The sequence below is a fragment of the Sylvia atricapilla genome, chromosome 5 (genome assembly GCF_009819655.1).
Source record: "Sylvia atricapilla isolate bSylAtr1 chromosome 5, bSylAtr1.pri, whole genome shotgun sequence".
Taxonomy (NCBI): Eukaryota; Metazoa; Chordata; class Aves; order Passeriformes; family Sylviidae; genus Sylvia; species Sylvia atricapilla.
The window spans coordinates 39,377,240-39,399,019 of NC_089144.1; the positions used below are offsets into that span (position 1 = coordinate 39,377,240).

The 21,780-nt window shown below is 36.8% G+C and overlaps 1 protein-coding gene across 2 annotated transcripts in view; it reads right to left on the minus strand.

Moving 5' to 3' along the window:
* Nucleotides 1-2,617: 2,617 nt before the first annotated feature.
* The window catches only part of PPFIA2 (PTPRF interacting protein alpha 2), a 145,226-nt gene continuing 126,063 nt past the window's right edge, over nt 2,618-21,780 (minus strand). For both annotated transcript variants that reach the window (XM_066319228.1, XM_066319229.1), the window contains 10 exons: nt 18,659-18,859; nt 16,532-16,594; nt 15,132-15,161; nt 13,697-13,872; nt 12,750-12,847; nt 10,835-11,010; nt 10,672-10,740; nt 9,505-9,664; nt 7,781-7,873; nt 2,618-4,080 (listed from right to left, as the gene is read on the minus strand). In XM_066319228.1, coding sequence (XP_066175325.1) covers nt 7,815-7,873; nt 9,505-9,664; nt 10,672-10,740; nt 10,835-11,010; nt 12,750-12,847; nt 13,697-13,872; nt 15,132-15,161; nt 16,532-16,594; nt 18,659-18,859 — 1,032 coding nt within the window. In that variant the 3' untranslated portion in view covers nt 2,618-4,080; nt 7,781-7,814. The remainder of the gene's footprint in view (nt 4,081-7,780; nt 7,874-9,504; nt 9,665-10,671; nt 10,741-10,834; nt 11,011-12,749; nt 12,848-13,696; nt 13,873-15,131; nt 15,162-16,531; nt 16,595-18,658; nt 18,860-21,780) is intronic.

Here is a 21,780-nt window from a genome sequence, read left to right on the forward strand (position 1 = left end):
AGAGGGAATTCTTGGGAGTCGTCAGTGGCATGGTTTTTCTAGAATCAGTGAAACGCTGTAAGGGTCTTACCACAGAGAAACTGTGGTACATTCACAAGGTGTGTGGCTGTTACTTTTACGATTGAAGGTGAGACATTGTTGTGTATGTTTGCTGTCCTTGCCTTGGCTGCACCCATCCTGCAATTACAAGAGCAGGGGAGGGGAACTAATTAGTGAGAGCAAAATCTCTCTGTAGGAGATTTTTTCTCTGGAATGCATGTCGGAGAAGAGAATTAATTTCCTAGATCTTGCATAATTTTCCCAATGATAGCTCATGCTTCTACACCAGTTTCTCCATTTGTAAGGAAAGGTAAACTGCTTTCTAGTTTGCATCTGTTCTTTTAAGGAGGTGAAAAAAACCCCACAAAACCCCTAACAGCATTAGTAATAGATATTTAGGCATGCACTTACCTTTCTGAAGGGCTATAGATTTACAGTTATATTATCAAGAAACAATTATCATTCCTCTGAACTGTTTATGAAGAGCTTCAATAGGTAACATAGGTGTCTCCATGACAAAAATATTTGTAGTAACTTCTGTTTACTGAAGAAGCCTGAGCTGTTTTTTTGTTTGCTTGTTTTAATGTTCTCTTTTTAAACAAAAATTTTATGGTTTTTTTTTTTTTTTTTCTTTCTATTTTGGTAGGAGTAATTTCAGATCAAGACTTGTATTTTAAAAGAGGATTGAGCATTCAGGTGTGCTCACTATACGGGTAATATGGAGAATTCTGGAATTCCAGAATGCCAGATGTTTTATGCATCAACATTCAGAAAACCCAGAAAAAGAAAGGCACCTTATTGCAGCAGTACAGTGTGGGAAAATTGTTGTTTCATGGCCATTACTTTTGCTTTCCAGAGGAGCCTTTTGCTAAGGAACTGCAATTGCAGAATGCTTTGTCTTAGCCAAACTCAAAAAAGAGAGAAGCAGTTACCTTGTACAAGGCTCTGCTGCTGCCCAGCAACCTGGGTATAATGTTGGAGTCCAGGGCATCCAGAGGGATGCCCTGGAAGGTCACAGTCCTTGGCAGGGAGGTCTGGGACCCAAGCAAGAGGGTTTGAGATCTGTACAGGGGGGTTTGAGATCCATGCGGGGGATTTAAGATCTGTACAGAGGGGTTGTAGACCCTGGCACAGAGCCCAGGAGGACACTGCGTTTGACCTCAGTCCATGGGAACAGCTTCCAGCTGAGAGAAGAATTACAAACCACAAAGGTGTGACAGACAGTAGTGTAGTTTATCACCGGGTGGAACATTGTGTAGTCTTGGATTTTTAGAATATAGGTGCATGGGGAACAAGATTTAGGGCGGTACCCTGGGTTGTTCTTTTTCTCCCTTGGTCTCCATCTTTTGATGTGATGGTGGCACAAAGTAGTTTAAGGAGCTTGGGTCAGAGTTGAGTTGACCGCTTTAATATAGGTGATAGGCATTGGCACATAATAGCAAATAAGTGATACATAATCTTCTGTATTAAGGGGCTGCGACATCCCACCGCGGGGGGAGTCACCTCGTGTCCTCACAGCTGTTCAGATCTCAACTGGGCACAGAGAGCATTGTAAGATAACAAATAATAAACAACATGGGAAACCTTGAAAAACATGACCTTGAAGACCACTTCTTTCTCGCATCTGGCTCAGGGCCTTCAGAGGGCAAAAGACTCTAAACCACCTGAATCTCGGGTGAGAGAACCAGAACCCGAGAGTAGACCATCAAGAAGAACAAGCCCGTTTAACAAGGTGTAGAACAGCAGTCATTTTCTTAATGTTTTTTTAGAGAGAAGCAGCAAGTGGGTAGATTTGAATGGTCAGTGAGCCACTGAATTTTGGCTGGAAGAGGCAGATGTAGTAATTATTCTTAGTGTACTGAAAGGGTTGGAGCCAAGTAGGCAACATTTAGCATAACCACAGTTTCTAGCTATAATGGGTAGCTTCACCTTGTGTGAGAGAGACAGGGATGAATTAGGAGACTTGGTATGTTATCCTTAAATCAAAACTGAAGTCACAATAATACAGTTTTAAATTTCTTCTAGTCTGTTTTATTCCACTGTGAAATACATAATTTGTAGGTGCTGTACTCCTGGGGCAGGATAACTTCCACACTGGTCATAGTATCTGGCTCATTCTTTTCCACAACACACTTCATTCCCCTTTGCCCTCTAAGTTTTAGTGTGGGCTGCAAAAGGAATTCTGCAAAACAAGAGTTGGTGTTTGTGAGGGAACATGTATTCATACGATAATGCTGCCACTGACAGTGGCAGTGACAGTGCTTGCATTGCTTTACTTTGTGACATTCTGCAATAAAATATTCCAAAAGGAGGCGGAGGGAGGAGAAGAATGTTGGTCAAGTCCAAGGAACTGTGAGTACAAGAACCTTGACTTTCTGCAGTTGTCTGCTATACCCTGCCAGCACTTTGCACCCATCAGCAAGATCTGTGCTCCCTCTCGTGGCAGATACTCACCAGTAGCTCCATTGTAACTCATCCCTGCTAGTGCCAAAATGTACTTAGGCTTGGCTGTGAGAAGCATCTGCTTTCCAAACTTAATGCTACTACATACCAAACTTAATAGATTTATGAACACAGATAGCACTGAATTCTCTTTTTTATTGACATCGGGGGAGAAAAATCTTTCACCATCTGATTGACCGAAGTTTGCCAAATAAAAATAGACAAAACAAATGTTTATGTACGTGCAAACATTGCAGATCAAACTGCTAAAAGAAATAACTAAAAGACAGGTTTTGAGCTAAGATCAAGCAGCAGAAAAATAGCAAATAGGTAAATGACTATTAAGTAGGTCTTACTTTGAAACTTCCCATTTAAACAAAGAATAAACAACAATAACACCACCAAATAAAGCCACAGCAGGTAATAGTTGCTCTTCTAAACTTTTATACACTATATATTAATCACTCTGTCTTTCAGTTATTTCCTCTGATAAAACTGACTTCTGTGAAGTCTCAGCAAGGCCATCTTGACTAAAAGCATGACGTTAGACAGGAGCCTGTCTAATGCCCTGTTAGGATGAAGAAATGGTGGGGGTTGGCTTCTCTTTTCTTTCTCTGCTGAATATATCTGGAAACAAGAATCTGATTCTATGCAAATATTAGATTTACTTTTCCAATGCTGGCTGGTGTTTGAAGATCCTGGAACAAAAAGGTAGATCTTGGTAAAGCAAGATTCCTCTTGGTCCGCAGGTAACATAGAAGAAAGTTTTTGGTTTTTTTGTACAAATCATGTTTTATTAAATTGCTTTTTATTTTTTTATAAATAGTTCTTCTGGATTTGTTTGTTTTTAAGAGATGAGCCATCACGGTGCTTCTCTGTAGGTATCTAACATTTCCATTTTGTCTTTAGAGGTCCTTTTTGGCTTCAGTTCCAGGTTATGTCATTCTGTTATACATCATCAGAGGCAGATGTTCAGCTTAAAATATTGACAGATTTTTCTCAGTAGGAACATGTTGAAGCTTCTAACTCTGCTAAACATATTCATTTGACTGTTACAATCCAAAAACTGTAAAAATGGTGGAATGGAAAGATACAAACAGTATTATTGACACTGTATTGTCAAATGTTTGCACTGAGACCCCATGTACCATAGATTTTATTTTTAAAAAATCATATTTATATCCATTTACATAAGACTTACACATTTTAAAAGAAATACATACACAGTAAATACGTAAATGTCTAGTATTTTACAATAAAACAGATGTAACAATGTAAAGATGAGTGGCTTCATTTGATAAAAGCTTTGGATGTGCACTACTGTCAAATTTTTGATGACAGAGATGCTGAGAGAAAAGGGAGAGATTGTTTTGTTTTTCTGTGGTTTGGGGGTTTTTTTGGGTTTTTTTAGTTATTTAGATATTTTTTGTTCTTGTTTTAAACTAACCAAATACATGAAAGGAACATCATATCTGTTTGTTTGTATGATGAACCTTATGTGTTCTCTTCCCTATTAACCTGTTCTTGCAGAGAGTTTTAATGCTCTTTTCCTAAGTAGTGGTAGTGCACTTCAGGTAAAGTAGAAGAAAGAGATGACATCTAAGAGAAAAAAATAAACAATAATTAGTAAGATTCTGTGATTCTAATTCAATCTAAAGTGCAATGACAACAGAAAATACAGCACTCAGTAAGTAGTTTAGTAACTAAGTTACTAAAACATGGGTTTTGAATATTCATGGGAGGCATGCATTTGTTTAATTTTAGATGTGCAACACAAATTTACTAATAATTCATTTTTATTTTTTAGTAACTGTCCTCAGTCAACACAGACTGCTGTTTATGTTCATTTTACAGTTGTTTTCCTGTTTATTTTGGTTCAGCACTGTGATTAGTTTCCTGCATATGAAGACCTTTGCCTGAAACACACATTTTCAGTAAACAGACCTTACTGATGTTCTTTGATATACTTTGTGGTTCTTCCTAGTTCACTGCAGCTTGACAGCATTTACCTTTTTCACCCTGACGGTTTCTTTGCTATAGACCAGCTGTTTCCAGATTATAATTTACATATTTTTTAAACTCTGCTTCTCCATTTGTCCTCACCAATAAAGGGTTCCAGAGAGGTTTTGTAAAGTACATAACTTGATTTTGCCAAATCTCCTTTAGCATTTCATTAGAATATAAAAGTTAAAGTAAAATGTTCTATTGCTTCAGCCTGTGGCAAGAAGTCTGTCCTGAATGACCCTTCTGACTTGGCAATGGCAAATGTTTTAGAAGTTAAAAATGTTGGGAAAGCTCAGATTATGTGAGTGCCAAATCCATTAGCTGTGTGAAGACATTTCAGCTGCTCAGCTGGGCCACCACATCTAGCCACCACAGCAGGAAGATTGCTGGGTCCCATGTGCTCTGTAATAAATTTCTTTGCAACATTAAATGGCCAGCACCAGCAGCCTTAATTGGTCTGAAATTTCTGATATCAAGTACACTAAAGCAGGCCTGTGCAGAGTATGCTTATATAAATGTTGCTCCTGGTTTCTGGCAGCTCATTGTGGTTTCAACAAATGTTCAAAAAAACCCACCTGAAAGGCAGTTTCAAAGTATGTGAATGGGACACAGCTGCTGTGAAGAAACACTATAAAGATACTGGAAGGTTGTACCAAACTGATGTTGTTAGCATTAACTGTTTTGAAATACAAGCCTTTGACAATGTCTGTAAGAGAATGTCTCTTACTCTCATAAGAGTAGCAGAAAGCAAGAATCTGCAGCCGGCTGTGACCACAGACCATCTGCATTTGTTCCACATGCAATCTGTTTGCCACTTTCTTTTAGGCCTGCTCTTTTTACTATATAAAAACTCCCTGATCTCACTATTGTGTGGAAGCTTGTCCAGCTATCCCTCCCCTCTGCTGCTTAGTTCCTGGTTCTGTGCATGCAGATACTTCACCAGAGTATCGCAGTTGCTAATGTAGCCTAGGCAAGGTGTTACAAAAGCCTGGGTCTCAGTCTAAGCTGGATCTGAAAAATTTCAGGAGGCATGCTATAATGAATAGTCTTCCCTTTTGTCCAAGTATCAATCAGCTCCTTCCATGAAGAATCTGTTACTCAGGAAGTGTGCTGAAAAAATTCTGAAAACTATTCTGTTGCCCTTCAATCTGACATCCCCCTCTATGGGTGGTTTCTGTTTATGCATTCATTGTTGAGTTGCAGGTAACTTGTTTGAGTTTGCAAGTTTATATAATAGTGAAGGAATTATTTCCCCTGCATGGGTTTGTGGGGTTTTTTTGGTAGGGGGTGTGTTGTTTCAATTTTCAATATAATGTACTGGAATTCAAAATAACTTCAACTTGCTTTTTGGTTTCTAACCTGCATGGCATTTTAAAATTGCCCTTACAGAAGATGCATATACTAAAGTTGTAGTTCACACCATCTTGTTCCTTCTCTAAAAGGAGTATATGTAAGTGAGAAGAGAAACAGTAGTATATTACCATCCGTTGACCTCATATATTAGCCTTTACAATGTAGATGTAAATTTAATATCCTTATAGACCACTCAAGAATTTAAGATCAGGATGTAATTGGCAGAACAGTGGACAAGCAGCAAATACTGATGTGATACATACCACTGATACTTGAAATGCTACTAATACTCCAATAGAAGTTGAAGTTAACTTGTATAGCTTGTACAACTTTATAAATACATATTTTTGCTCGAAATACATGTCTTCCATACATATATAGTGCCAGAAAAGTCTGCTACCTTACTTTTGTTTGTGCTTTGCTACTTTTTAGATAATTTTTAATATAGTGGGAATAAATGGCTTGGATAATCTTTAATTAGTTTTTGTTAGCATATCAGTTTTCCATTTCTGCCTTTGTTGCACTCTTCAAGCCTCACGTCAAGTGCCTGGCCCATTACTGCTGGCCTAACGGATCGCTTGGTGTTTGAACTTCTTGGTCATGCTTTATTGCTTCCAAAATTGCAATTCTGAAGCACATAGGAGAAAAGGTTCATATCTCTGCCTTCAGTTTTACCACTGAACCCTGTAAGAGTCCTGTCACTGACTTTACTGATACAATACCATACTTGAATCTATACATGCATAACATAAAAAGATTTCTACAGTTTATGTGCTTCATCATCATCTTTGTAGAGTCAGCTGCTAAACTTTGGTTTTTCAGAAAAACCAAACAAAAACCAAACCAACAAATAACCACAGCCCCCCCAAGCTTATTTTTTCAGGGGTAGCTCAAAAAGTTCCCTTTTTTACTAAGAGTAAGGTTTTATACTCTTGCAATCTTTTGAAGATATATGAAGTAAGGCCCATGTCATTAGGAGGATCCTGAGGAATTTACTTTTCCCACTGATAACATTTGCTATTCCTAACATTTTGAACCTACACAGAGTTAGTAAAATCTCAATGGCCCCAAGTCTGTCTCCGTCTTGGGAATCAAAACAAAAAACCAACAACTTGCTTGCAGATCCTTGCATGTCTTGCCTACAATATTCAACAGCTATTGAAGCATGTTTGATGCCTGATGAGGTTTTGGTAATATTCAAACATTTTTTACAGCTGCCTTGCCTATTCTACAGCTCCCAAGTAACTAAATGGAAATTGTTTAACTGAGAAAATACTAGCATTGTTTAACTGAGAAAATACTAGCATAAAATGGTGCTATATTGATGTAAGTACTTATCAGGTGGATATTTTTTCCAAAATCTGGGATAAAATAGAAAACTGTATTTCCACAGAACTCTGGAACAGCGACTCTGTGATATTCATAGCCACACTTGAAAGATATACGGTGAAAAATTTAACATTAACTCCAATTCCAAATTTGATCCAAAGTTGCATCCAGCTCAGATTATCCTTTCTTTGTCAATTCTGAATGATCTGAGAAGTGCATGAATCTCTATAATAGATAAATTTTCAATATTTTCTGTGTGGGTAAGTCTTGTTCTAACTTGACGCAGCTACCTGATGTTCCAAATTGAGCCCTAGCTTTAGAAAAAAACCAAAAAACCCAAGTAAATTTCTTCTGCTTCACTAGTGTTGCTCCACATTGCAGCTCCTATTAGAAGTCTTTCAAGCTCTCATAAAGTTAATTCCCTTTGCCTTCTCGCCAAACTATGGTTGCTAGCATCCTCTGGACGGAGCTTAACACTGTTGTCATGACCAAATGACCACCCTAGGGAGTCCTTAGTTATGTCCTCTGCTCCATGCTGGTTTGTGCTTGGATAATGTGGGGTGTAGTTCAGAGATATGAAGAGCTTTCATGATGGCCTTTACAGAATACTCACAACAATTCAGTGCTGGCTTCTTTGCTAGGCCTTGTCAGCATGAGTATGTGCGAACTGTTGAGCTGTCTAACCTCTGCAGTCGTGATGAAGCAACTGCAAATTAGGAAGGAGAAAAAAAAGGAAACAAACCAGAACCTCTTTAGAATCATCAGTAAAATATACCAGTCTGTCTACCACTGGAAGGGTGGCTGTTAAATTGCTCTGTGGCTTTCTCTGTTATCTGAGCATGGTCTAGTTCAAAACTCAGCACTCTGTAATGGCTGATGTACTGTTGGAATCTGTCTAAAGTGAATGCAGTTTAAAACTCAGTTTTTGTCTTTATTTTGTTGTACGTCCTAATGCTCTTACCTATCATGCTGTTTAAATTGCGTTCTTACTGCTGGGAGATAGGAAGCCAAATCCTGGATGAAGATAGACACCTTCAAATTTACTTCCCTTTAAGTCTACTGAGTTCAGTATACCCTGCTCAAGAATTAACTGTCTGGAAGATGTCAAGTAAATCATTAAATCTGCCTTGTGCCTTAGTTCCATCTGTAAAATGGGAATATCATATTCTACATCATATCATGACTAGAAGATGAAATCCATTAATGTTTATAAGGTTCTTATATACTACAGCAATGTGGGCTATGGATATGCCATGGAAACTAGGAGTCAGTGGAATTCAGTGACATAATCCAGTCAATTATTCCATCTGTAACTGCAACTATAAAGTATTGTTGTTAAAGGTGAGAAACTTTAATGCAATTTGGATGGCTTTAATGGAATTTAGGTGGCAATACTGTCATAGCAGGTTCATTATCAAGTTACAGGATGTGATCTCTACAAGTCACTGTATTAAATTACTTTGAGATAAGTCCATTTGTACATCTAAATCCTATCATGATGACATAAATGGCAGTATTTTAAATGACGCAGTCTGTGTACTAATATTTCTCAGAACTTCAGGCAGGTATACTTGGCTTTATTTTCCACATACCAGAAGGAATAGCTATGGTGGGATTTCTTTCTTCTGCCTCCTCTCTTACAATGATTTTTAAGTTTTACTTAAAAATAAGTAAAACTTAAATAAGTAAAACTTTACTTCCAATTTGCTTGCTAATTTTCCACTCATTTCTGAGTTAGTGCATCTTTTGGAAATCAAAAGATTTCCAGAGAAAATTAAGACTGGTATATAGTAACTCAATTAGAGACTGAATTTCAGCATTTGCTAACTACTCATCTGCTGGTGACTGTTAGCATCTTCAGTTATTTGATGGTCAAGGCTAGGCTATTCAGTTTCAAAGTAAGATAGGAAAAGTAAGATAGGAAAAGTAAGATGATAGCCCTTTCTAACTGCACTCTCTAGAACACATTCCACCTGCTAGAGAGGCTAATAGGGTCAAAAAATTGCTTAGATATTACATTCAATCTCAGTTGAAAGTTAGTAAATTAATTCCTGCCTTTCTGATTGTTTGCTTTACAGATGTAGGATAGTGAGATGGCCATTGGGGGTACTTTTGTATTTTAGATAAACACTGTCGGTCAGAAGCAAGCCTGAAAAAATGGATAATATGCCATGTCAGTGCTTTTCCATTCCCTAATTCAGCTGTCCCAGACTCACTTCATCCTAGTTAAATGAACACAGTTGTTGTGGTGCGAGACAGACGTGCACTATAAGTCAATTTGGCATGCCAGGACAGGCCTCGTGCGTTCCACGAGGCAGTGCAGGAAGGAGCCCCTACCGTCGCTGGCCATCTTGCGCGACTGCCCTGAGGTGGTGGTGAGGCGGAAGCCGGCCGGCAGCGTTTCCGATGCGCCCGGCATCATGCTGATCCCATGGACCTCGCGGGGAGGGAACTGCCGCCGCCACGATGGGCCGCGCCTGAAGTTCTTGTCGTCGCTCTGTCAACACACAGTTGTGTTTGATCAAGCAAAATGAAATTTTTTGAGTAACTATCCTGCTGTGTGCTATCGCTACCACTGCCAGACATATTCCATAACAACTGCCCTGCTCTGCTGTACTGCAATACAGTCAGTGTAATGTGTTTGAGACGTGCTTGTAGAAGTCAAAGCTTTAGAAATATTAAATGCTGGGGTGGAAAACTCTTCTTAAAATCTTTGGCTCGATATAGTCAAGGGGTTTATTATAGAATTTCCTACAGAAAGTTCTGCTAAAATAGATCTTTCTTACACAGTGACATAAAGTGGTTTGTTGTTGTATTAGGAGGCTTACATAAAGTACTAAAAAAGGATTAAACACTCATGTGCATGCACAGAATTCACAGGCGCCTGAATGCATTAATAGGCCTTAAGGACTTTTCAGCAAGCCCTTAAAAGTTTTATTTCTCTTCATGTGCAGAAGTCCAAGACTTAAACATTTTTGCACTGGACTCTTATGTTAAGATAAATAATTTCCGTAGTTGGATTTTAAATTCTTCAAATCTAGATAACTGCCCCAAATCACACTCTGTTAATATTGTTAATCTGTTAACGTTGATAAACTTTGAAGAAGAAAAACAATAAAGAACAAACCAAAAATCTACTTTTTTTTCTTTATTATTAAAAAGTGTAAGTTCCTAAAGAATAGACTGTGCAGGCATCCCATCCAAACACATCCCCCACCACCTGCTCTGGCCAGCAAAACTTTCACTCCATTTGCATGTTTCCTCTCTGGAAAATGTTCATCTTAAGGTAAGAGTGCAGTGTTAAATTTAGCATCCAAGATGACACAAATATGTAGCCAAACTGAGGTTACTTTAAAAAGCTGGATGAATATTCCTAATTTTTTTTTTTTACGCTGTAACTGACTCTTTTTAACCATGTGAAAATTAACATGTCTTCATGCATTCAATTTAATTTTAATGTTTTACTGTGATAGTTTTATAAATACTGAAAATAAAATTAATTACTTCCTCAAGTCGTCTTTCAGTTCCTAGTGCTAAAAGGTTGTTGTATTCTCTCTCAAGGATCTGCCGTGCCTAGAGATACCAAAGTAAACAATTAAAATGGTTGAAGACAAATAAAAGGTAATAATGGGTACAGATTAACCAGAAGTAGCATAAGCACACTTGCCTGTGTGTTTTGTGTTGGAATCTGTAATAATAAAGCTAAACTGCTGTAGTCAAAGTTTTCATCCAGTGCTATAAGTGAACCATGTACACCACTTTCTAGAATATTATTTGCATATTCTCGGAGGCCAATAGCTTGTATCCAGCGTATCACTCGATCATTGCTCCATACCAGCACATCTGTAAGGACATAACACTACGTCATTCTCCTGATCCTTGATAACTTCCAAATTTTACAGGTGTGTGTGTGTAGCTGTGCATGCAGTGTGGATGTCTTACTGCTTTATTTCATACATGATGAATTCATACAGCTTTAGCACCTCCTATTCAAAAACTCTATGTGATTATCTTCAAGAAATAATGTTTCCAAAGGAGAAATCTGCTTCCAGAGGGGGTCTCCAGAACGCAATTCCTCCCACTTCCTATATATATCTTTTCAATTTGTAGGCAGGATTTTACAGTGCAAAGGCACAGGAGAAATACCTATTCCTCAAGGCTTCACTTGGGAGTTTTGTATTAAACATTTCGGGAGTAGTGTCAGCACTTATATACTGACATGCCATAAAGTAAAAGATTAGTTCACAATTTTAGAGAGAAACTGTTTTTAGTACAGAAATCTGAGGCAACAAAATGAGCTAGGAAAATTGTTTTGAGTATTTTTGAGGATTTGGCTATTCTGAAAAAGTGTCCTGCTTTGCCTGTAAGATTAAAAGAAAAAAAGTTACTTATACTGATCTTTATTGTTGTAAGTGGGAGACATAGTATTGAGTTTTCTTTACTAAGTGAACCTTTACAAATCCAGCTACTGTGGCTGTTCTGGGAGCAGGATTTCTCCATTGCCTGGCTGAAAGCATCTTGCTTTTTGGGGGCAGGATCAGCTGAAACACGGTAGCAGGCAGACACCAAATCCCACCTGGTATTAATGAATTCCCACCATGGCCAAGGCATGACAAGGTGAAGGAGGCTATGAATTACCCTTGTCCTAGCAGGACACCAGAATTTGAGACCTATATCCAATTCCCCCATGTCAGTCTCCAGCTAGACCCACTTGGGCTGACTGGCACTGATGCCTGCACATCCAAGGCAAAGTCTTTGCATTAGTACATGCCATCATCTGCCTTGAGCAAGTGCACACTGTCACTGTAGCCCTTCAGCTTTTCTTTAGCTCTTCTAATCAGCATTGTGCTTGAGAATTGCTAACTGCTGTAGTCACTAGAGCTGGAAAAGTTCAAAAGAATCAAAGGATTCATTTCTGATAGTTGGAAAAACCCAGCCACCCAAATTGTTATACATAAAAAGAGCCATGCAGTGAGCCTGCAGCTACTCTAGAGAGCTTTGCAAAAAAAAAAAAAAAAAAAAAAAAAAAAAAAAAAAAAAAAAAAAAAAAAAAAAAAAAAAAAAAAAAAAAAATCTTCAGAATCAGCTGTGAAATCTAATAAGGCCAGTGTTGTTAGGAACTATTCTTAGGTACCAATCAACTGCCTCAGTGGTCGCCCCTCCAAGCAGCATTTTCTATGATATATTCTGACGTAAGTAATCAAAGGCAAGGGTTTTCAAAAGCTGGAGTATAGTGTTAAGGTCCTGAGTGCTCCTATTATTTCGTGTTGCCCCCAGCACATCCTACTGGGCTGCACACTGTTTGGCCTTGTGCTTCTGAGCCTGAAAGAGATTCAGATAAGATCCATACCCAAAATTCAATTTAGAAGAATGTATGTGTCAAACCACCATTCAGAATTACAGTCCCAATTTAGCAAAGTACTTAAATGTGCCTAATTAAAACAGATAGGATTTTTTCTGAAGAAAGATGGACTTATGTTAGTTTTGCTTAAAGCACATGCTTAAATGCTTTGCTAAAATGGCATGACAATGGGTTAACAGTGTCATGCTTCAAAAGAAGAAACATTCCCAGGAAATATCACCTTTTATTTCATGCTGACTCATTTCTCTTCGCTTTTCCAGTTCTTTTCTATCATAATTCAGCCTCTTTAAACACATGATTCCATACTGCAAGCTTGTTCTGTTATTTAAAGAGAAACATTTACAGAGTTAATAAAGATATTTTGAAGATAGGAACATATATAGGATGTATTTCCTGCACTTCATATGACATGTTTCATAGCAACCATGTAGGAAATCTTAGAGCAGAGGGGAGAGCAAACCCAGTAAAAAAACTCCACAGACTTCAGGAATGAAATGGAAAAAACCAAAATGAGTATGTTTGAATACTGTTTTAGCGTAAGAAACCCAAAGCATTAAAAGTAGTATTCAGAAAAGGTCAGCCCTTGTGAGCCGTGAAATGTTTTGTCAAATCAGGCTTTAAAAAAGTGACAAATCAGACAGTGTATTAAAAAGAAATCCATTTCTTGTCACATAAACCTCATTCTTGCTAAAATTTAAATGCCTTTATTTCCATATTTCCAATTTAGCTTCCTAGCTATATCCCTAGGTAACCCAACAACTGTCAAATTGCTTGTACTGTTAACAGCTTTTATGTGCTACACACAATAGCTTTTCATTATTATGAGATCTCAGGGCTTTGAAGCTTAGTCTAACACTTTCTGATACTTCACACCACTTAAATTATTACTGTTTCTGTATTGTCAAGAGTCTTTTGATATATTAATGGTTCCTTGCTCATTATGAAATTTATCCAGTACCAGTATCTTGGTTTTGAGAGACATAATTGCAATGTGGTTGGTATTACTAAAGGAATCTTTCTCAATTCAGATTTCTCACAGTCAGACCTCTCTTTTCTGTATGTTCTTCCACATCAAAACAACAGAAAGTGTTTTTTGTTCTGTGCAGCACTGAGCAATAGAGCAGACACATAAGCATTTTTATAGATGTAGTCTTTATGCCAACATACCGATGAAAACTATCCACCATTTTTAGGTGCACACGCAGGTCTTTCTTTGTCAGGTGGTCTAACATCCTTGCATCTACCAGGCATTCCATAAAATAACTTCGGTACTGAGGTAAACCCAGACTGGGGAGCCACTCGTTACCTATCCATTCATGGTTCATATCACCATAAGCCAGGGTCTACAGAAAGAAGGAGATGGAGAGGGGAAAGCAATTCTTGAGCTTGTTCAAGACTGCACTACAGACTGAAAACAAAATATGTCTAAAAGAAAAGAATTATGATTAAAAAATAGTAATTCTTGTTTGGCTTTGTTTTAACATTGGAAGAGGGAGCCACTGTGAGATATTTGTTATGGATACCAGTTTTACCTGTTGTATCTTGTTTTCCTATAAAAGTTTTAAGGATTTTTTTTTTCAATTTTGAGTTTTAAGTGCAAACAAACTTATTGCACAATCAAAACGTGTGTTTCATAATCTTACTTGCTTTCAATTGACCTTCTAGAATATTTATGCCAGGCAAACCCTGAACTGTGAACTGGCAATACAAACATGGCTCCAGGGAATCCACTGAGCCTTGTTACTGTTTCTGGGGAGAAGAATTTATATATATCTGGGTATATAAATAGGACCCAAGGACACTTAATGGCTACACACCTCAAGTCCTTTAGAAACTAAAAGTTAATTTCAGTTGTTTGGCACTCAAGCTTACATTTAAATGAGATATTTTCATCTGTGAACAGTTTAAAACCTAAATCCATCAAATTTAGAGCTCAAGAAATTAATCATGAAAGGAGCAAACCAGATTCCTCCTAGAAACTAACCTAAACTAACACAAAGCCAGATGGATATATGATCTATGAGGGAAAATAGACTCCCCTTATGTCTCATTTTTGTGAGATTTTGAAGAGAAAAGGAATGTAGTCAGTAAAGATAGCAAGATTATGTAAGCATGCATATATTAGTGAGAAAAAAAATTAAAAATGTAGCTAATTGACAGTTCTTACTAAATTATACAATACTATTTGTAGACTGGTACTTGGGTGTGACTTATACAATTGTTATAAAAAGAAAATTCGGTGTAATTTTAGAAAAGTTAGCTCTCAAATTTATAGTATATTTAATTGTCCTGTTCTGAAAAATTAAGAAAATACTTACTCTCTAAAGCACTTAACAAAGTTTTAAATGGGAGATAGAATATGTCTCTGGAATGTAGTAATTTCTTTCGTGAAAAATATTCAACACATATGTACGTCTTTCTGCTTTACCTAACAAAATTGTCCAGAGAATATGTTCTTTGAGAAGAACTATGTAAATCATAATTCAATCATTGACATCCTGTGACTATTATATTCCATACTGCATATTCCATATGCATACTGATGCACCCAATTACATTATTATTAACTTTCAGTATAAAAAAGTAATGTGAAAGATCATACCTGAGCCCAACTGCCTTCTTCAGACTCTTTCTGTATTATCAGCAGGAAGCAATTAGTAAAGCAGGTAAAAAGACAATAAAAATTAGTTATAAAAATATGTGATTTTCATATGCATGTTAATGAAAATATACACCTAAAGTGCACAAGTAACTCTGGCCAGTGGTAATTCCCTGTGTTAAACTACCTGAAAAATTATGACACCAAAACTATGAAATGTAGCTAAGTTTTCAAGAGAGAAAATCATTATATCTTGGTGAATTTTTACAGCATCATTTAAACAGTCTTCACAGTTTCACAATTAAAAAACATTTACTTTAAAATTTGGGCATTAGTGATGTAGGTTTTGTTTCTAGTTTGATTTTGAAACATTCACAATAAAAAGCTGTCTTCTTGAGAATATATTGTAAAGGAGCTTTTTACATAACATTTTTAATGGAAAAATTATATTTTTCTGGCTGGCCAGTTAAACAGAATCAACCATACTTCTTATCAGTTCAGTGCTGTTGTATTTGCATTCATCTTTTTCAACACTAATAAAATTGGAAATGAGCTCAGTTTAAATAAAAATAGTGATAAGAATTGGCTTCCTTACTGATGATGTCAAAACTTTAAATACTATAAGACGCATAAACTTTGAAGAAATAATTCCTTATTGCATCAAAAGTTAGTTTTATGGATTTTATGGATTTATGGGTTGGGCTGACTATAAAGTTTGCCAAACTGAAGACGATTTTTGTAAGAGATCTCATTGGAACATTGCATTGTGTTTTATAAGCACCTTTATGGAGTTGTTATAATATAATGCTAACAACCAAAACCTAAAATAACATGTATTCCAAATTGGAAAAAAAAAAATGGTCTTACTTTAGTGTTAAGGGAGAGGTTTGACAAAAATCAATAAATAAATTATACTCTCCATGCACCTGAAATCAAAGATCATGAATAACCAAGCATGGACAAGAAAGATTCAGCATTGAAAACATAAAGTTATGTAAGACACCATTCTCAGGCCTTTTCTTATTTCTTTCTATGTCATCAAATACAAAACACTCTTTAGAAGAAGAGCGAGCAGATTACAGGGGAAATGTTGCACCTGTAACTGTGACAATTTCATTTCATTAAATGAGGTTTCACAGTGGCACTGAAACTATTATATACTCTAAAAGTCCAGTACTGGTTTTAGGGTCAAACAATTTTTGTGATGGCAACACCATTTGTAAATTTCTTTTCTGAAAGATTATGTAACTCTTCTTTTAATTCAATTTCATTACTCTCTGCAACTGTCTAATGACATACTTTGGGAAGCATCCTACAGAAGATATGGCATCTGTGTTAAACCAGAACAGGCCTATTCTCTTTTGAGCACTGAAACCATTTTAAGTGGAAGTGGAATGACTAACCGTTTTAGCTGGAGCAGCAAGATTTTCCATTTCTTCATGGGTCACCCAAACATTGCCTGAGGGCTACAGACAAGGCCCACAGGAAGGCAGGTGGGATCCACATTAGGTAAGCAGTGGTAAAGAAGAAAGGCAGCACCACTGTAAGTTAACAGCGCATCACCATCAGCACAACCACGTTCTTGCCTCTACCAAGCTGCAACTAGAGACAACTTTAGACAACTTGGTTTGCATCTTTCATTAGTGGCTTCTGAACAGATGTGATGGAGTATTACAACTAGAACTGATGGATGAAATCCAGCAGAGCACTGCCACAAAGCAAAGAATAATAATTAAAGCTGCATTTCATAAACAAGTGGCAAACGTTTAGCTCACAGCTCTGTGCCGAGGTAAGCTTCAACTCCCAGAGATTTTCCAGCCTAAATATTCTGCACAAATCACATGCCCATATTGTAATCTAAATAATGAATACTTCTACCATGTTTCTGTAAATCAAAAATGTCAAGATAATTCACTTCTAAAATTATTCATCCTCATCCCATTGTTTTTCATCAAATGATTACTAGTACAGTGAGGAGAGTCAGGGAGGGAGCATGGATGTGTACTGTTTTCTAAAGACCTGAGATAAATTAACTCCTTTGCTGAGAAAGAGGGGAAGCAGAAACATTGGGACTTAGAAATGCACATTCCAGGGCAGGGCAGCTTTGTGTGCAGACAGTTACTCAGGCAGAATGAAAAAAAAAAACAAGGCAAAAGTATTCCCAATGTTTCTTCTAGCTTGATGCTAATATTCTCTGACTTCATAAGTGTAAATGATTTTATGCTTTGAAATATCTTCTTATGCTTTTAAAATGAAAATTAATTTTGTGTAGTAATTCAAACATCATATTGAGTCTTTACTGCTTTACTTTGGTAAAATCCATTAGAATTCATAATATTACCATAATAATGACAAAGAAAACTATTTTCAGGGAAGAAAGTATCAGTAAACTACAATATTTAAAGAACATGAGCAACATGCAGATAAAAGGGCAATCAATAGTAATATTAATGCTGTTGCCCAGTTGCTCATGTAGCTCAGTGGATCAGGTACCTCACAAAGATATCTGAATTCTAATTTCCACCAGAAGATTCTCCACAAATTTAATGAAGACAACATATTATAAAATATAATTAACATTATCATTACTATTGCCTTGCTAGCAGAAATCTGAGCTATACTACTTGAGTAGTAGTCTTTGTCCTTCACTCCTATGCTTTGTTTGCCATCTGATCAAGCCTCTTTTTTGTTAGTCTCCATTGCTTCTATCATTGCAATTATCATCAGCATATGCTTCTACCATTGCCATACCAATCAGCATTTAAAACTTCCTTTTGTTATCTTGTTTCTTTTTGTCTTTTTTCTTCTGTTCATCAGTTTGGCCAATTTTTCCTGCTTTTTATATATAGCACATCCATTCTTACTTTCCCTGATCTATTTCCTTGCCCCTTTCCTTTCGGACATGTATTTCTGTGTATCCTTAGTTGCTTCCCTCCTTTCTGCCGACGCTATTTCTTCCTTCCTCGCTGAATGCACAGGTTCCACTTCTGCTTTGCCGATGCTCCCCTCACACTTCCAAGCACTGTTTCTCTTAAAAGCATGAAGAACCTAAAGCCAGCTGACTTATATTAGAAAACATTTGAAAGGAGGAATGGGAAAAAGACTCAAAAGAGCTGTGTTCCTACATAACCTCTCCCAACACCTGCCTCCCCTCTACCCCCAAAAAAGAGATAAAGAAAGAGAACAAACAAACAAGAGAAATTCAATCTGATTAGGCTGCTACAGATGATTTGAAGGAAGAGAAAGGCAAAAATTTAGACAAAATTACAAATAGGATGCTCCATATTGATTTGGATAACATCAAGGATAATCAAAACAATGACTTAAAAAAAATAAGAATATCTGATCAAAGCAAAAAAATCAGCAATCAACAATCAAGCAAGTGATGAACAGGTAGTTCTGAGTCTTTATTAGACAGTTCTCACTGATTGTGAAGTGTATGATATAGAGCCATTCTGGTACTACAAAGGTTTTTCTGCAGACTCCTGTAGGGTGAAGTGGGGAAAAAAAGTTAGCTGAACAGGACTCACTGTTCTGGATGTTGGAGGTGCTGATGGACTTGTCAGTGATACCATCTCCTGGATGGCCAATCGGAGTTTTAGGCGATGAAGAGGATTGCTGATTCCAATTTCTCTTTGAATCTCAGTGTCAGACAAAGCAGACATGATTGCTCCACTCTTCACGTTGGCACGGCAGGCAGCGACATACCAGGCTGGCATCCCAAGCCAGAGCTGTCAAGAGAAAGGACATTTCATCCAAAGCACTGCTTCATTTCTCAAATGAAATTACAGTCATAGAATATCCTGAGTTGGAAGGGACTCATTGGGATAATCAAGTCCAATTCTTGGCTCTGCACAGAACAGCCTCAAGGATCACATATGTGCCAAGAGCATTGTCCAAAAGCATTTTAAACTGTCAGACTTGGTGTCATGACCACTAATAATAAATTAATTAACAACCAATATTAAATAATTAATTGTTAAGACACCTATCACTCTGAATAAGCATGGTAACACACACAAATGACTACGAACTCATGGTCTTTAATAAAACACAATTGTTTCAGAACCTTTGAAATTGCCATGGATTCATGTGAATTTTTTTTGCTTTTACTGTAATTAGAAGTTTAAAGCAAGGCATGCTTTGAATTACTTTTAGAGCTGCCTCCATCCCCTGGTCTACTCCTTTCCCAGGTTTTTAATCACCAAGTACTGGCCCAAGTCAATGTTACTATGTACAAAATATCATCTAGGCGGAATTAAGTAATTTTTTTCACTTTAGTACTAAAATGGCTTTCCCTTTTTTAACATGGTATACTCAATCTGACATTTCTCAGCTTTTATTTTCTGAGTAGAAATTAACCCAGCCCAGTTCAAATAATCAACCTGTCAGGGTCAGACTTTACAGTAAGTTTGGTAGCAGTCTAGTATGGTGTCACATCCCAGCTAAGAATACTGGTTAGAAGGTGCAGCAAAATGTGAGCACAGCTCCATCACCTATGGATTTATAATAAAGATATGTACTTAAATGCTTTTCCTCTCCTTGTGTTAGTCTTACTAGCCCAGGCCAGCATCAGCCCCTTCCTTCACCACTTATTCTTTCCTTGTAAGAGGATTTACTGAGTGTGAATTATTCTTGTTTTTTTCAGCTTTCTCATTTTATGCTGTCTCATTAATATGACTGTCAGTGTCTACACTTCTTTTTTTCCCAAAAGAGGTAATTTCATATCAGGGATACATACATGTGAGGTTTTTAATCATGGGATGAAGTACATTATGCTTAGCAAAGCCTGTTTGAAGAACATAAGCAGTGAATGCCATAATCACTGCGTTTTTAGGGATAACATAATGGAAAACAAAGACCAAGGTAGGTGCATCTAAAATAGGCCATCAGAATTAGCTGGTTGTCTTGTTGTTGTTGTTGTTATTGTTGTTGTTGTTGTTGTTTTCCCATGTAATAAAGGATTACTAAGAGGACACAAGGCCAAGGAAATTAAGAAATTCACCAAAAATCTGGAAAGCAGTGATGAACTGAAAAGATTTTAATTTCTTTTCATTTCACTTGACACAGTAGGGGTAAGAAGTGTGTGGTTATTAAGAGGTTTTTACTTATCTGGGAAATATTTCCATAAAAGACAGGTGTTAGGTCACTTTTATATCACAGAGAAAACAGACTTGACTGTCAGGTTGCAAAAGGCTCAGTCAGGCTTTGAGTCCTGAAGTATCACAGAGGTTGAGAAATGACTGCATTGTGTTTGAATAATCCTTCCCACTGATGGGACACTTCCCTCCATCCAATGCTAGTCTGAACCTTAAAAACATTATCTGATTCCAAAAAACTGTCACAAAATATAAAGTTTCATGAAAGAAAAAAAAAAAAGAAAACGAAAAACTATGTAGATAACACCCAGATGCATTTAAATGGCCACAAGAAAACAATGCATAGCTTTAAAATGTATTTCATCACCTTATTTATTTTGACATTAATTTTTTTCACACATGCACTTGAAGAGCAGAAAAGCATAAGCACTGGGAGTTATTCACCCTGCAGAAATAGATTAAGCTGTTTGCTGCTCATTAGGTAAATTATTTATTTAACAAAATAAGTAAATTCCTCAACAAAATAGCTGTCTAGAAGGAAATTATGTTAGATGACAAGTATCTAAAAACAGAACACAGAAATCATTCTAGACAGAGAAATCAGATATCAAGGTCAATACACTTTTTCAGAATTAATTAAGAAAACACAGAATTCTTAAAATATTTCTCACCTATGTCTGTGCTACCTACAAACAACAAGAATAAATGCTAAGGCTGAAAAGCCCTGTAAAGTTTGAAAATTTCACAATATACTTCTTAAGTTTGAGTCCTGTTATCCTTTAATATTTACTTTATTCTTTAGCTGAAGTGACACATATTTTTCTTTAGCAGAGTATGAAATGCATACAGTGTCCATCTGCTGACTGACTGCATGGATGCTCACTGAATAAACTATCCTCATTTCTTTTTATCATTAATATTCAATCTGCACTGACTACTGCAACATAAACTTCCTTTTGAGCTCTCCTGTGCTACCGTCATCATATTCCCCAAGAACTTCATAGATCCTGATTCCTCTTTACAGCCCCTCTCTTAGACATTGGGAAGCATATCCTATTTTTCAGAAAAGAATCAAGAGAAAAAGAATAGGACTTAACTAGTCAAAACCTGCTTGAAACTGCAGATCACCTTGAAAGATGAGGATATTTGTATTCAGAAATTATAGACCTGTGTATGTTCATGTCTCCATCAAATCAGCCTTTAGTGCAATACTAAATATTTCTGACTGATACAAATCTGGTTACGGAACTCATATGAAAAAGTCACATAAAAAGTAAAGTAGTGTCCAAAATAAGGATTGTTCCATGTTAAGGGAGATTTTTTGATAAAGAGGATATAATCGTATATACAAATGCTTGTACTGACTTTCTGCAGTTTTCATTTTGTCTTTTTCATTAGGTACCTTCAGCAATATGAAGCATATTTGCATAATATGATGCATATGAAGCATACCTTCCAATATGAAGCAGAATTCTTGTGGACATTTGCTGCTTTCATTTCTCATCTTTCATTTATTCAGTAGCATATTTCTGTCAAAAGTTTGGAGAGGGATC